Here is a 14,012-nt window from a genome sequence, read left to right on the forward strand (position 1 = left end):
AGAAAAGTTTCATTACACGCAGTGCATTTTTTTGATTTCCCCTGACTCTTCAATAATCGAAAAAGACAAAATTGTTTCCTACAGCTAATTAATGATGTCCTTTAAGAGAAACGGCACAATACGAGAAAGAGTTAATTGATTATATCTTTCCAAGAAGTGACGTAAAATATTTTATCGGAAAGGTCTAACAATTCAAATTCCTTTCTTTAGAAATATATGATACAAGAACGAAGGCTATTTGATAGATCAACTGAAAACAAAACTCTGAGACAAGGACAATGTTTTTAGCTTGTTTAATGGACTAAAACACAGTTTATCTTTTCTGGTTTATCTCAAATTTGGGGCTTACATATAAAAACCATTTGCATGAGCTGACTTTGAATTTAATTTTACAAGAAACGTTAAAGATTGAATGAATCATGGATTATACAAACAAAAAAGAACAGAAAAATTATTTCCTAAGGAAAAACACAAAAAAATATCAAATGATAATTCTTTAGGTTTTTCCTTACTAAAGGTTTGACTTCAAAACAAATGCTCATAAGCTTTGATTTGATTAGTGGCTTCATTTAACCAATACGCTGCTGGAGTCAAACAGAAACAGGAAGTAAATTGTAGAGAAAAAATTTATAGTTAAAACTCCGCTAATTTTACAATAAACCTGAATACCCCAGTCCTCTAGTCAATTTGGTTTTCAATTTTAACAGAAGATTTCTAAATTGACCTAAAAAAAACCTGCATTAAGAACAAAAGAAAAATTTTGTTTTGCATTGATAATGAAATGCTTAATGAAAAAAAGAAATAAAGAAAAAGGAACAACCTGTTCGGTTCAATTGAAAATACAAGCCATTGGTTGAATGGCGTCTACTTTATTGAACATCAATTTCAGACCAAACATCTTCCGAAAGAAACAAACAGATCAATTTTTTCTGAACTTTGAGTTAGATCTTAAGAAAAAATCGATCTCTTGAAAAAAATTCCGTCCAAATTAGCATTTGGAGATAAATAATTTTTATAAAGTACCCTATAAATTCAGTTACTAGAAGATTGAAGAAAACCGTTTGTTACATAAAAAATACAAATTTATACAGTGGAGTATGAATTTGTGTATTACCTCAATAAAACAAGATTTGCCCAATCAAATTAAATTGCTGCACCATTGCGTGTTAATATGTTTTGTCGAATGCATTCTCCTTTTTATAAGTATAATTTTTGTGTTTGTTGTATAGAAACAATATCCGTTTCAGCAATTTAAACTTTTTGCGAAATGTTACTCCTGTTGAACAGTTTTCCTCTTAACATTTAACATCACGCTTGGAGTGTATTGTGACAAATATATAATTTATAATATATAATTATATATATATATATATATGTGTGTGTGTTTGTGTTTAGGAAATTGCTTAATCGTTACATAGCTGCTCATGTCTTTACCTTGATATAAGTTCAGAAATGTTTCAATACAAGCAGTGCCTTTTTTTGAATTCCCCTGACTTTTCAATAATCGAAAAACACAAAAGTGTGTCTTACAGTTCATTAATGATGTTTTTAAGAGAAACGGCACAATAGAAGAAGGAGTTAATTGATTAGATCTTTTTAAAAAATAATTGACGTAAAATATTTTATCCAAAAGGTTTAACAATTCAAATTACTTTGTTTAGAAATATATGATACAAGAAGAGAGGCTACTTGATATAACAACTGAAAACAAAACTCTGAGACACAGACAATGTTATTAGCTTTTTTAATGGACTAAAACACATTTTATCTTTTCTGGTTCATCTGACATTTGTAGCTCGCATATAAAAACCATTTGAACGAGCTATCCTTGAATTTAATTTTACAAGAAACGTTAAAAACTGAATGAGTCATGGATTATTCAAACAAAAAAGAACAAAAAAATTATTTCCTAAGGAAAAAGACAAAAAATATCAAATGATAATTCTTAAGGTTTTTCCTGACTAAAGTTTTGACTTCCAAACAAATGCTCTTAATTTTTGAGTTGATTAGTGGCTTCATTTAACCACTACGCTGCTGTAGTCAAACAAAAACAGGAAGTAAATTGTAGAGATAGTTTTTATACTCAAAACTCCGTAAAGTTTACAATAAACCTGAATACCCCAGTCCTCTAGTCTATTTGGTTTTCAATTTTAACAGAAGATTTCTAATATGACCAAAAACAAAAAAAACTTGCGTTAAGAACAAAAGAAAAATTTGATAATGAAATGCTTAATGGAAAAAACGAAATAATGAAAAAAGAACAACCAGATCGGTTCGACTGAAAATACAAGCCATTGGTTGACTGGTGTCTACTTTATTGAACGTCAATTTCAGACCAAACATCTTCCAAAAGAAACAAACAGCTCAATTTTTTTTGATTTTTGAGTTATATCTTAAGAAATAATCGATCTCTTGAAAATAAATCCGTCCAATTTAGCATTTGGGGAAAGAATAATTTTTTTAAAGTACCCTATAGATTCAGTTACTAGAAGTTTGAAGAAAACCGTTCGTTACATAAAAAATACAAATTTATACAATGGAGTATGAATTTGTGTATTACATCAATTAAACAAGATTTGCCCAATCAAAATTAAATTGCTTCACCATCACGTGTGAATATGTTTTGTCGAATGCATTCTTCATTTTATAGGTATAATTTTTGTGTTTGTTGTATAGAAATAATATCTGTTTCAGCAATTTAAACTTTTTGCGAAATGTTACTCCTGTTGAACAGTTTTCGTCTTAAAAACTAACATCACGCTTGAAACGCATTGTGACAAATTCTTTGCTACTCAGAATGAATCCTCGCTGTTTTGAAACTTGATATTTTAATGAACAATTCGAGATTGATAAGCACTTATTAAGACAGAAGCTGCAAAATTGCTTTTCGTCAAATTGAAAATCTTTTTTTATACTCAATGGGACAAAAAATATGACACAAGACAAGATATCTCTTATCAAATCGAAAGTTTTGCAAGAGATAGGAAAAACGAATGCCCGTCCTCATAAAAACTGAAAGTTCGAAATTTTGAACATTCAGCTTACCTAGTAGTATCATCCGAATACGACTGGGCTTACAAACAAATAACTATGTTTTTCTGTAAAACAATTGCAGGTTTTTTGTCGAGAAACCAGAGTTGTTTCTTGAAAAAGTTCTGTAACAGAACATTCTGCAACTTCTTTCTTGCAGATGCCAATAAACTATGTGGGGACGAAAAAGATAAACAAAAATGATGAAAAATCTGTACATAAAAAGGAAGAACAAGACTGCACAGCCGTCTGGTGTTACAGTTGGCAAAATTAGAGAAAAAAGCATTACGAGAAAGAACTGAAAAATTTTACGCTAAATGCTCTTCTTTAATTCATTCTTTGTAAGAGAAAGTGCAAAGTTTTTGTATTCTTCTTCATTTAAATGTTAATATATTTTTTTCACTTTATCCCCGTCATTTTTACTTATGATAGTTGACCTTAAAAAACTTAAGTGTTGTTGGAAGCCATAAAAAATTTACCGAGAGCCTTTTTTCATTTTGGAGTGGACGAAATCATAACCTCAGGTTCCAATGGCAACTCTCATTCTACCTGAGGCAGCGCCTGTTACTAAGCAGTGAACTCTTTTCCTAATTTGAAATAACAAGTTACCATTACGTGCACATACTCTCTCGGGCAGGGGTTTCACCCTTAATCCACCTGGCTTTAGAAGGGATTAGATTGTGATACCTATTCCGCTCTTATTTATTGGGGAAATCATGGTAAAGTGAAAAATCGAGAAACAAATCTTATCGTTCGTTTTTGTTGAGAAGGGTAGATCCACCCCGTGTAAAGTGAAACAGGAGGGTGGATTCACGCATTAGCGCATTTATGTAGAGAAGAAATAGATCAATATATTATTAATGAAACTCCATTTTGTTAGGTGATTAACTGCGGTTACTTTGTTTACTTTTTTTACTTTTCCTTTTTGCTGATATTGGTTCCTCAGCTTGTTTCGTCTGGTTAGAACTTATACACTGTCGTCAGATTCAATAGACTGGCTGGGTAAATAACATAGCATTATGTTAGTTTATATGCCTCTGTCCTGGTCAACGAATATTTTTTGGTTGCCTCTTGCACATGACAAACTCTCATCTCTCATTTTGACTGGTGGGAGAAAAGGTTGCTTAAAATTCAGGACAAGGAAGTTAGGGGAATGCTTACTTCTGATAGTTTACACAAACTTTCAGTCAGGTACGTCAATTTACATGCTGCCCCTAACCTAACTAAATTTACCCTAACTGTCCGGCTATAGTTGTCTCGGATTGCGGGTTTGGTATTGGAAACGTTTAGTTTTGCATATTTTATCCGACTGGTACAGGGCGTACAAAAATATCCTCCCATTAATTGCATGATTTCGTCTCAAAATAAACAGAGAAAACATAACAATTGTTATAAGAGAATAAGGCAAACTGTTCAAGCCAGCAAGGAAAGAGTTTTTGCAAGGGGCAAGATCAGAGATAACCCAGGTTGAGGTGTGTGCTCGATATTGTCCTGGTCCAGACCATTTCGAGCGCACACCTGACTTTTTATGCGCTCAACTTCACATGGTCTGGAAGGTGGACCGAGCGCAATTGAGTCTGATCATAGAGAGATTCGAGAGCCCTTGAGTCTCATCAATTACATGCCGGCCTTAACCTAAATAAATTTACATAAACTGTCCGGCTATAGTTGTCTCGGGGTGTGGGTTTAGTATTGGAAACGTTTAATTTTGTATATTTTATCCCACTGGTACAGGACGTACAAAAAATTCTCCTATTTATTGCATGATTCCGTCTCAAAATAAACAGAAGAAACGTAACAATTCTTATAGGAAAACAAGGTAAACTGTTCAAGCAAGCAGGGATATAATGTCAAGTATAAATGCAGCTATGTCAAAGTCCAGAGCAAGCAGATGTATTAACATGCAGGTCTAATTCATAATCTGACCAGTATCACAAAAAGGAGGTGTGAGGGCGGCGGTTCACTGTACTATGGTCAGACTTGTGTAGTTGCACCCAGCGGCTGCCCACCACTCATACAAGTCAATAATTTTCTGTATACAGGTATCCGAGGTATATAAATAGAATCCTGGTTCAGGTTAAAAAATAGCTGGTGCAAGGGCTAGCTAGCGATATGTTGATTACTGTATGACACTAATTTTAAGCTTTGTTACTATTTAAATGTGCCTTTTGTTGAATCCTGATCGCTACGAAAGGAAAATTATCCCGGAGACTAAATCAAGAGAAGGGGAAAATGAAGTAGATGCAAAGCTAAAGATGCATGTTCATTCATCCGGCAAAAATGTCGAAACACTTTTGAAAGGACTTCGTTCACCCGCCTGTTTTCTGCAAGAAAATCCTGCGTCAGAAAAAAAGATCACAGTACAAACGCTTTTGACGTGCAAGCTGGTTTGTTTATCTTTACAGAGATCAAATGTTTTTTGCAATTTTGCATTTGGCTTTACACAATCACGTTTTCAAGAGCAAATCGTTTTGCTAAACCTTGGACATTTCAAGGCTTCTCCTGTTCCTCTGCTTCTCTTCTGCGAGCGGTAACCTCAGTTCTACTGTTACTAGTGTACTCAGAGGAAAAGTTTACTTTCTTCTTCTGGAGAAGATTGCTATGCTAGTATTAACAGGGTGAGCATCAGTGCATGACGGTGGGGTGTACATCTCCATGTATTAAGATAGGGTATACCTGTTTTTAAGGAGATGGAGCCTAACCTAATGTATTAAGATGGAGTATAGATTCTAGTAGTAAGGTAGGAGAAGATCAGGGTGGTTTTTGGGAGCCGGTCGTGATCATTAGAGGTCATTTGAGCAGGGGAATCGCAGCGCGGAGGTATTTGTACTGGGAAGGGAAATGTACATGCAGCACGCAGAGGAATAGCACAGGCAGCCCGCACGAGAATTATTGCACACGGAAAATTCCCCTCGCAGTAAAATTTAATATTCATTAAGTTTTTGGTATAGCTACCGCAATTTATAAACGTTAGGCATAGCCGCCGCAATGTATTAGGAATAGGTATAAATGCCGCAATAAATTAAGGTTAAGTATAACCAGCGCAATGTATTAATTATAGCCGCAGTGTATTAAGATTAGGTATAGCCGCCGCAAAGTATTAAGATTAGCTGTATTCGCCGCAATATAATAAGATTAGTTATAGCCGCCGCAAGGTATTAGGATTAGGTGGAGCTACCGCAGTATATTAAGCTTAGGCATCGCCGTCGCAATGTATTAAGATTAGGCATAGCCGACGCTATTTATTAAAATTAAGTCTAACTGCCCCGAAGGCAAAATATTACGATTAGGTATAGCCGCCTCAATGTATTATGAGTAGGTGTATTAAGATTAGGTACAACCGCTAAAGATTATGAAAATTGAAATGTTTTAAAAAAATGAATTATACAAATCGTCAGACACAGTTTACATCAAGTACACTATACGTGATTTTAAACATAACAAAAAACGCTAACAATCCAAAATGCAATCCAGTAGTTTACAAGTTCAGAAGTACAAAAAGAATTTCATCAGATGTCATATTTCGTTTTGGATAAAAATATGGAAGTCCTTTGTTTGTTTGTTGATGGATAGCAACGCAGTGATTGATTGTCTGAAATCAGCTACTTGTAGATGTTAAATTGATATTTTCCTCCACTAATCGCCGATACTTTTCCAATGGTCCGGTAGTGGTCTCTTCCAATGTTTGTTTATTTGGCCCTTTGCTACTGAGTTTGCATTTATCCGATTCGGCATCGTAGCAACAATAAGTTCTTCCTTGATCAAACTTGGTTCACAATTATTGTGCTTTTTATGTTTATGGTACCAAGGTTCAAGGAAGAAACTTTGTACAGCATCAGCTGTGAAAGAATCATCACAATTGCGTTCCCTCAAAAGTTGCCACTCTGCTTTTTCAGACGAACGAATCAATCGTACAAATTATTGGATGCTAAAGATAAAAAATAGGAGTCAGTGTCCATTTTTAACTCCTCGTATGAGTCAACATCGCAAAATTTGTTTTAAAAATGGTGTAACAAAGCTCCAGCATACGTAATTTTGCATACTGATGTATAAAAAAGCCGAATTTTCTTGGTTCGCTGTGCACAATTTTTTGATTTTTTAATTCTGTTTTGTATAGTTTTTTCGGCAAATTGTTCGGTCTCTCAATCAGTTTCCCGTTGATATCTTTGTGAGTCTATTCACCGTTCAGGTATTTTGTCTTTGTATTTGTGCTTCGCTCCATGATTGGATAACTATAGGAACTCTTCCCTAACAGTATCATTGTCTCTGCTAAAACGCTTAATTCAAGATTTTCATCTCCAATTCTTCTGTCAAAAGCAACTGACTGCACAAAACTGTTGAAGCAGATTTCGGCCGCATACTGAACGAAGTATCAAAGTTTTGTGCAATTTAGCCCAATACTAAAATAAAAGTTGAGTAAAGTTGTTATGAGTATTCCATTCCACAACTTGAAGCTTGAAATCAAATGCGTTAAGATTGTTTGAAGAAATCGCTATCAGTTTCATAGTTCCTCTTAAAATCGCCAATATCTGCTTGACAAACATTGAAGTTCTTAAAGATTGGTGGAAAAATCGAAAAAATGTGATTCAACCTATCTGGAGATTCCAGTTCACACTGAACAAAACCAAACAATTTCTTCTCACTTATCTTAGCACTTAGAGATTTCTGCTTCAGAGGTAGCTCACTTGTTTTTTTTACAGATTCATCATCTTTTAGATTTTCGCACCAATTACATTCACATGTTTCAGCAACATTATTTTTTCTGCTCCGCAGATAAATTCCTCTCAGTTCTTCAAAATCTTCTTTCTTAAGCCTTCTTTGGGTCTTCTCCTCTGTCATACTTGCTCTTGCTTCCTGAATTTAATAAAATTGAAAGAAAAACCCGTTGCTGCAAACTTAGTTTCTCTGTGTGCACAAAAACAAAATCCGTCAACATTAAAACAATCAATCTTCCTCTGAGTTCGAGTTGTGTAGTAATTTACAAAATTACAGTTAGGACGCTGAGATTGTAGGTACGGCATAATCAAGTTCTCAAATTTCCTCGACTGAATTTTTCCTAGCTTTAATTTTTCGATAATCTAAATCAAATTCTTATCTAAGATAAAGCCCAAGTGGCATTTCTTGACACCTTGAGAAGGGGTAGAGTTGGCTTACGTCTACACCCACAATTGATTTTCAAATCTTTTCTCAGTTTCAAAATATAGTTTTTATCCACAACCGCTTTTGTAGTAAAGTCATTTGAGGAAGCACTGGTCATATACTTGTCTATTTTATCATGTAAATCTTTTTTTGTTATGATATGTTTGTTATGATAGAACACCAAAAATGTCTGCATTGCTTCTAGTGTGGATACAACATCCATATTCTAATGCCACCTAACAAAATCTGAAAAAATTGTTTTCTTTGAAATCAGTAAAGGCTTTCCCCAAGGGATTGTGATCTTTTTCCTCTAAGTTTAGAATATAGAGAAACTGAACATTACCAAACTTTAAGAATAAAAAATGATTCGATTTTTTAATAACGGTTGGCTGAATATCGCGCTCGTGAATGAGGTAGGATAGTAAATATTACTTCAAAAAATTCATATCGAATTTCCCATTTTTAAATACAAATACACGAAAGATGTTAACACAGCGTTCGAAATATCGATGTAGTTCAAGAATTTGATTTTTCTGAAATTGGAGGATTTGAGTCAATATATCAGTTTCTCCTTCTTCTTTTTCAATATATTCAAATTCAAAAATGAAGTAATTTGATTTTTGTGTTCTTTTATCTCTCAAAAACAGAATTGGCTTTGTCTTTAGTTGTATTTTCGATGGAGTAAAATCTTTTACTACATTTCTGCTTTACTTTTTTTAGCTAGAGTTTCTAGCGCTTCAACAAAAGATACAATGAGTGTCTTCGATTCCTTCTTGTGAAGAAAAATTAGTTCCTGTAATAAATTACACGAAATTGACCAAGAGATCTTTTCTTGTTTTTCTATTCAAGAAGTTATATTGTTGTCTTTCAGCTGATTAGATGGAACTACGATTGATTCCAAAACAAACAAAGCCAATTTTTTGATTAGTTTTTGATCTTTCTCATATCTAATTCCAAATCCGTCTAGTTGATCGAACAAATTATCACTTAAAGTGTAAGCGCTCTTCGAATAAACGCGCTGTATCCTATCTTTAAAAAAAACTTCACCTGACGGTTGAAATTACCAGCACGCCTAATAAAACTATCACAGTCAGGACTGCGGAATTTTTTGAAAAACTCTTGATAACAACAACCTAGCAATTGTGGTTGTGGCTGTTATAGCAAAGTAAAATAATGCTGTTATTGTACAATTCAATACTTCTTCTGGCAAGTTCACCAGCAAAATCCCCGTGTTCAATGACGAAATCATAAAAAAGATGTTGTGTTTTATGGCATTTTCAACAAAGACAAGCTGATCCATCGACACTTCTCTAAACTTTTTTGCGTCATGAGCAGACTCTTGGATACAGTCACTGAATAACTTAGCTAAGTCTGTTTCCAGCTCAAATTGACCATACAAGTGAACAGAAACAGTTCTAATCAAGCAATAATAGTCCTTGTAGGTTTCTCCAATTGTATTTGAAACACGTCAATTTACATCCGGTCTTCTCAGCAACTGTAAACATATAACAGCATTTAAACATCCCACTACAATATTGTTGATAAGAGCACCTAAAATTGTAACTTTCGTAGTTATTCCGTACCTTAATTTTGTACGTGATCTTTCTTGTCGCAACCGAACCCATTTTCTCTTCTTTATCCTGAAGAGAGACTTAGTCAAAATTAGAACAAATTAAACGATACTTCTCAAAGAAGATTTTGTTTTCGTGAGCATAAAAGTATCGGTGTTTGTCTGTGTTCACAATTCTTAAAATAAAGCGAAGAGCTAAATTCGTTTTTTCAGCACAGTTGGATTTTTCAAGCACTTCCTTCAGTTTTTGAATAATTTCGCTGGGAACAATTTTCCACAATTTGAAATTGAATAGCCTATGTTTTCCATTCTTAATCTCAGTATTGTCAAAGACGTGTATACAGGCAATAAGTTGCTGCTGTGACTGTTTGTTGTTTTTTTTGCAATTCTTCCAATTCTAGTACTTCTTTTCCCTTTTAGCTAATTTTTTTCCAATTTTGGTCATTTTTCCGTGATTCTTTCTCTTATGTTGTTGAAGAGAATAGAAATTTGGCAATTCTGTCCAGCATATGATGCACACCGTACAAGGCTTATTATACAGATGAGAGTGATGCTTAGCAAGGTGATAGATCAAGTCCTTCTTGCTCCTTATAGAGAATTTTGGACACCTGAGGCAAAATAAAGTTCCATTATCACAAGATTTTTTGTGCCGAGCCAATTTTAAAATAAAAAGCATTTTCTTGCACTTTGTACATTTGACAGGAAGATTTTCATCCAGAAAAAGCATTGTGTTTAGTTCCAAATAGATTGATTGGAACTCAAGTAAAGTTCCCCGCAACTGTATCTGAAAATAAAGAAAGAATGAATACAATTTTTGGGTTGTTAGCGAGAATAACTCTCATGACTCATTATTTCCAAATAAGAATAAGAATTAATTGCCACTTCTAGTATCATTACCAAATGAAAAATTTCCAGTACTTCCTTCAAAGCAATCAAAAAGCTCCATTTTACATTGGACTCAAATCCAGATGAAAACATTTAAATGTGCATTTCTGTTTCTCGAAGAAAAAGAGAAAACTGTCATATTGCTGATTTTATTTGTCATATTGCTGATTTGTTTTGAATTTTTTACAAAACAGTACTTTTCATCCCCAAAAAACTTTTTTTTTCACAAATTCTGTTTGTCACATTTTTCCCCTCATAGAGAAAACAAACCTTATTTTGAACGATTTAATTCTATCGTTTTATCAATAGTACACTGAATGTGTTTATACAAAAAAAACATTCAAGACTCTTACTATAACTGAAGATGACTCATACGCAACTGACGTCAACTTAATTATTTAAGAAACGACAACCAATCAAATGTCACTATTAAAAATGTTGTTGCAAAAATCATCGATCTGGTTTTGTTCACTTCATTTTGTCTTTTGACATTTTTTTTGTTTTATTAGAACCTTACCTAAAATTTTGCTTATTTGTGGAAAATGTTAATCAAAGACCACTAAAATATTTTGGAGAAGATTTCAGAGAGAAAAGAAAGTATACCTGATGGAAACAAAACTGACAAAATTAATATAGGTTCGCACTTTTTTACAGTTTCCTCGACATTTTCTTAAAATGCAACAGATTATTATTATTTAGTAAAGATCTAGAAAATGCAACATTCTCCATTAAGAGATTTGAATATGAGGAATTCATTTGGAACAAATCTTTTGATTTAACCTCGGAGTTAAATTTAGGCAAATACGAATTGTTGTTCATTTTGAATTCCTCCCCGATATATTGGAGCAGTACAGAAATATTTCTCAAACGAATTTTTGTTCCTCTTCCAGACCCACAAAAAATAACTTATTCACTACAGACTGCTTTGCAATTCCATTATTGGAACTAAAATTTAGTGGGAGTACGAATCAGGTTCTGTATTCGTTTGCCTACCGCATTTAAACAAAAACTTGTTTCTAAAAAATATACATTTTCCAAGATGGATCTGAAAATTCACGAAAAAAAATTATCAGAATTTGATATTTCGTAAATTATGTAACCCCATATCATCTAAAACAGAATATTGGGGTTTATAAAAATAGTCTGACAATTGTACGTATCATTCCTTTCCTGCCCTCTTTAGTAATTTTGACCAAATTTGGAGTTTATTGTCATTTGTACCAAAAATTCTTACTAAACCTCATTTTTCCAGTAAAATGTTCTATCTTTGGTGTATGTTCTCTCTTTGGATAGAGCAAACTATAATTAGAGGATTTTATTTTATCAATGAAATTTGATACAAAATCTCTGAAAACATCTTCGCTACTGTTTTTCATACTTTTCGTAACTATGCACCAACACTTTATCCTGCTATTGAGTTTCAACCTTCACGTTTTTTGTATTGAAAAAACTTACCTCAACTCTAACCTCTGTTTAAATCTAGGTGAGATACTCTCTTTTCTTTCCGAAAAGTAAAATTTTCTGTTTTCTAAATTACCCTCTACTGAATTTTTTTAACCTCAATCTCCTCTGGACTCTTTTGTTCCAATCTCAACTTTTTCTGAAAAACATTTTCAATTATTAAATAAACCCAAATAGAGTTCACTTTATAAAAAAAACTTCTCTACTCAGATTCCTTCACCGAGGAGATTGTTCGGATAGAAATTTTAGAAATCTCAAAAGAACTGTATGTGCATGTGATCACCTGACCCATTACTGTGTGGCACATCATTGAGCGCCAGCAACTACAACTTGACATGTATCATCAGGAACAGGTTTCAATCACGGAGAATCAGACTGGGACTCAAACGACGGGACTCGAAAATGCTGTTGTTAGTTGACACCATTATCCTCAAGTTAATGGATCTAATTTTCAGTCAAAGTCGTAGCCAAAAGCATACAGTACACATTTCCGTGGGAGGTTGGTCAAATTCCAAACAGTGGATGTGTGTCAGTTATGCAGACCGAGATGGAAAGCCATCTTTTCCAAAAAGTTTCAAAATTTTTCAAAAAAGTTTTGGTAATGAAAATCAAAACCCACTAGAATACCTTATTGAAACTCTTTCTGAATGACTTCTCTGTTCAATGTTGTAAGCTATTTTGTATTTGTTCTTTGATTTAATAAAGTTTTTCAATATCTTCTGGATGTTTTGTGTTAAAATTTAGCTATATTATAAAGTTTTAACTACTCTCTCCATGTTTTCAGAAAAAATATCAGTACGAAAGTTAAGTTCATATTTAAAAAAAATAGGTTAGCTGCTTGGTTATTATTCAAACCTTTGTTTTTTGACAATTAAGAAAAACGTCGATTTAGAGTTTTAGTTGGTTATTTAAAAGATTGTCGAATTTTTTTATAAATATAGATTAGGTGCTTGATTAATAATAAAAACTTTGTTTTTCGACATTCAAAAAAATGCCGAATTTGAGGATATTTTTTTGATATTTAGGCAAATTTTCGAAATTTTAAGAAAACACTTTTATTGCAAATCCGACTTTTAGGAATCAAAACGTCATTTTGAAAACTGTCAAAATTTTTAAATTTTGCTTTATATCCAACAGTAAGTCCCAAGAAAATTGAGTAAAATATTGCGAATTTTGTAGTGCAAATTGGTTACATTTTTGACATGTAACGAAAAATCTGAGGTTCTTATTTTGATTTTTACCAAAAAAATGTTTAAAAAATTGGCAATTAACGAATAAAATGAATTCAAATTTCGACTCTTAAAATATACATTAGATTTAAGATTTAAAACACAATCTTCAAGCCGAATTGACCGAGAAAATATTGATGTTTTTAGGCAAATATAGTTCTAGCACAAACACTTTTTATCTTCTAACTTCAAAGTTCAACATGGTGTTATCAATTTTTCTATGATCAATTAGTAAACAATGAACAATTTTTTTAATTCACTCTCAAGCTCGATTTCTTAAGCGTCTGAATTCAATCGAAGAGAGACAATCTCCATGTTTGCGTGCTTGCATTTCTTCGCTCAGTTCTCAGTAGATGTCTATTGGACTTCTTTCTACGCATTATTGTCTTGAACACGCTGTGTAGTTTTTCAACAATTTTGGTTTCTGAGTTATTTTTTACCGCTCTCTTCAATTGAGTAAAAACAAGTCCTGTTGCGTCCCTTGTGTGACCAAAAACTTGATGCTTCTATAAGCTGTATAAACTCTCCACTTTTTGAAAAAAAAATCTTCCTTTTTTGGAGTAATTGATGCACGGAAGATGAAAAGAGATTTATTTGATCAAAACATTTTTCTATAGGATAAAAGGTTTAATTGTAAGACGCACATTGTTCGATACAGAAATGAACAATGCTTTTCCGCAATTTTTCAATAAAAATCA

The 14,012-nt window shown here is 33.1% G+C and overlaps 1 protein-coding gene across 1 annotated transcript in view; it reads right to left on the reverse strand.

Moving 5' to 3' along the window:
• LOC142338165 (uncharacterized) overlaps positions 1-8,392 on the reverse strand; it is a 79,564-nt gene extending 71,172 nt beyond the window's left edge. Inside the window, exon 1 of the mRNA XM_075387802.1 lies at positions 8,185-8,392. Within this exon, the coding sequence (XP_075243917.1) occupies positions 8,185-8,392 (208 nt within the window). The remainder of the gene's footprint in view (positions 1-8,184) is intronic.
• Positions 8,393-14,012: the final 5,620 nt, after the last annotated feature.

This window comes from Convolutriloba macropyga, chromosome 4, assembly GCF_964194025.1.
Source record: "Convolutriloba macropyga chromosome 4, txConMacr16.3, whole genome shotgun sequence".
Lineage (NCBI taxonomy): Eukaryota > Metazoa > Xenacoelomorpha > Acoela > Convolutidae > Convolutriloba > Convolutriloba macropyga.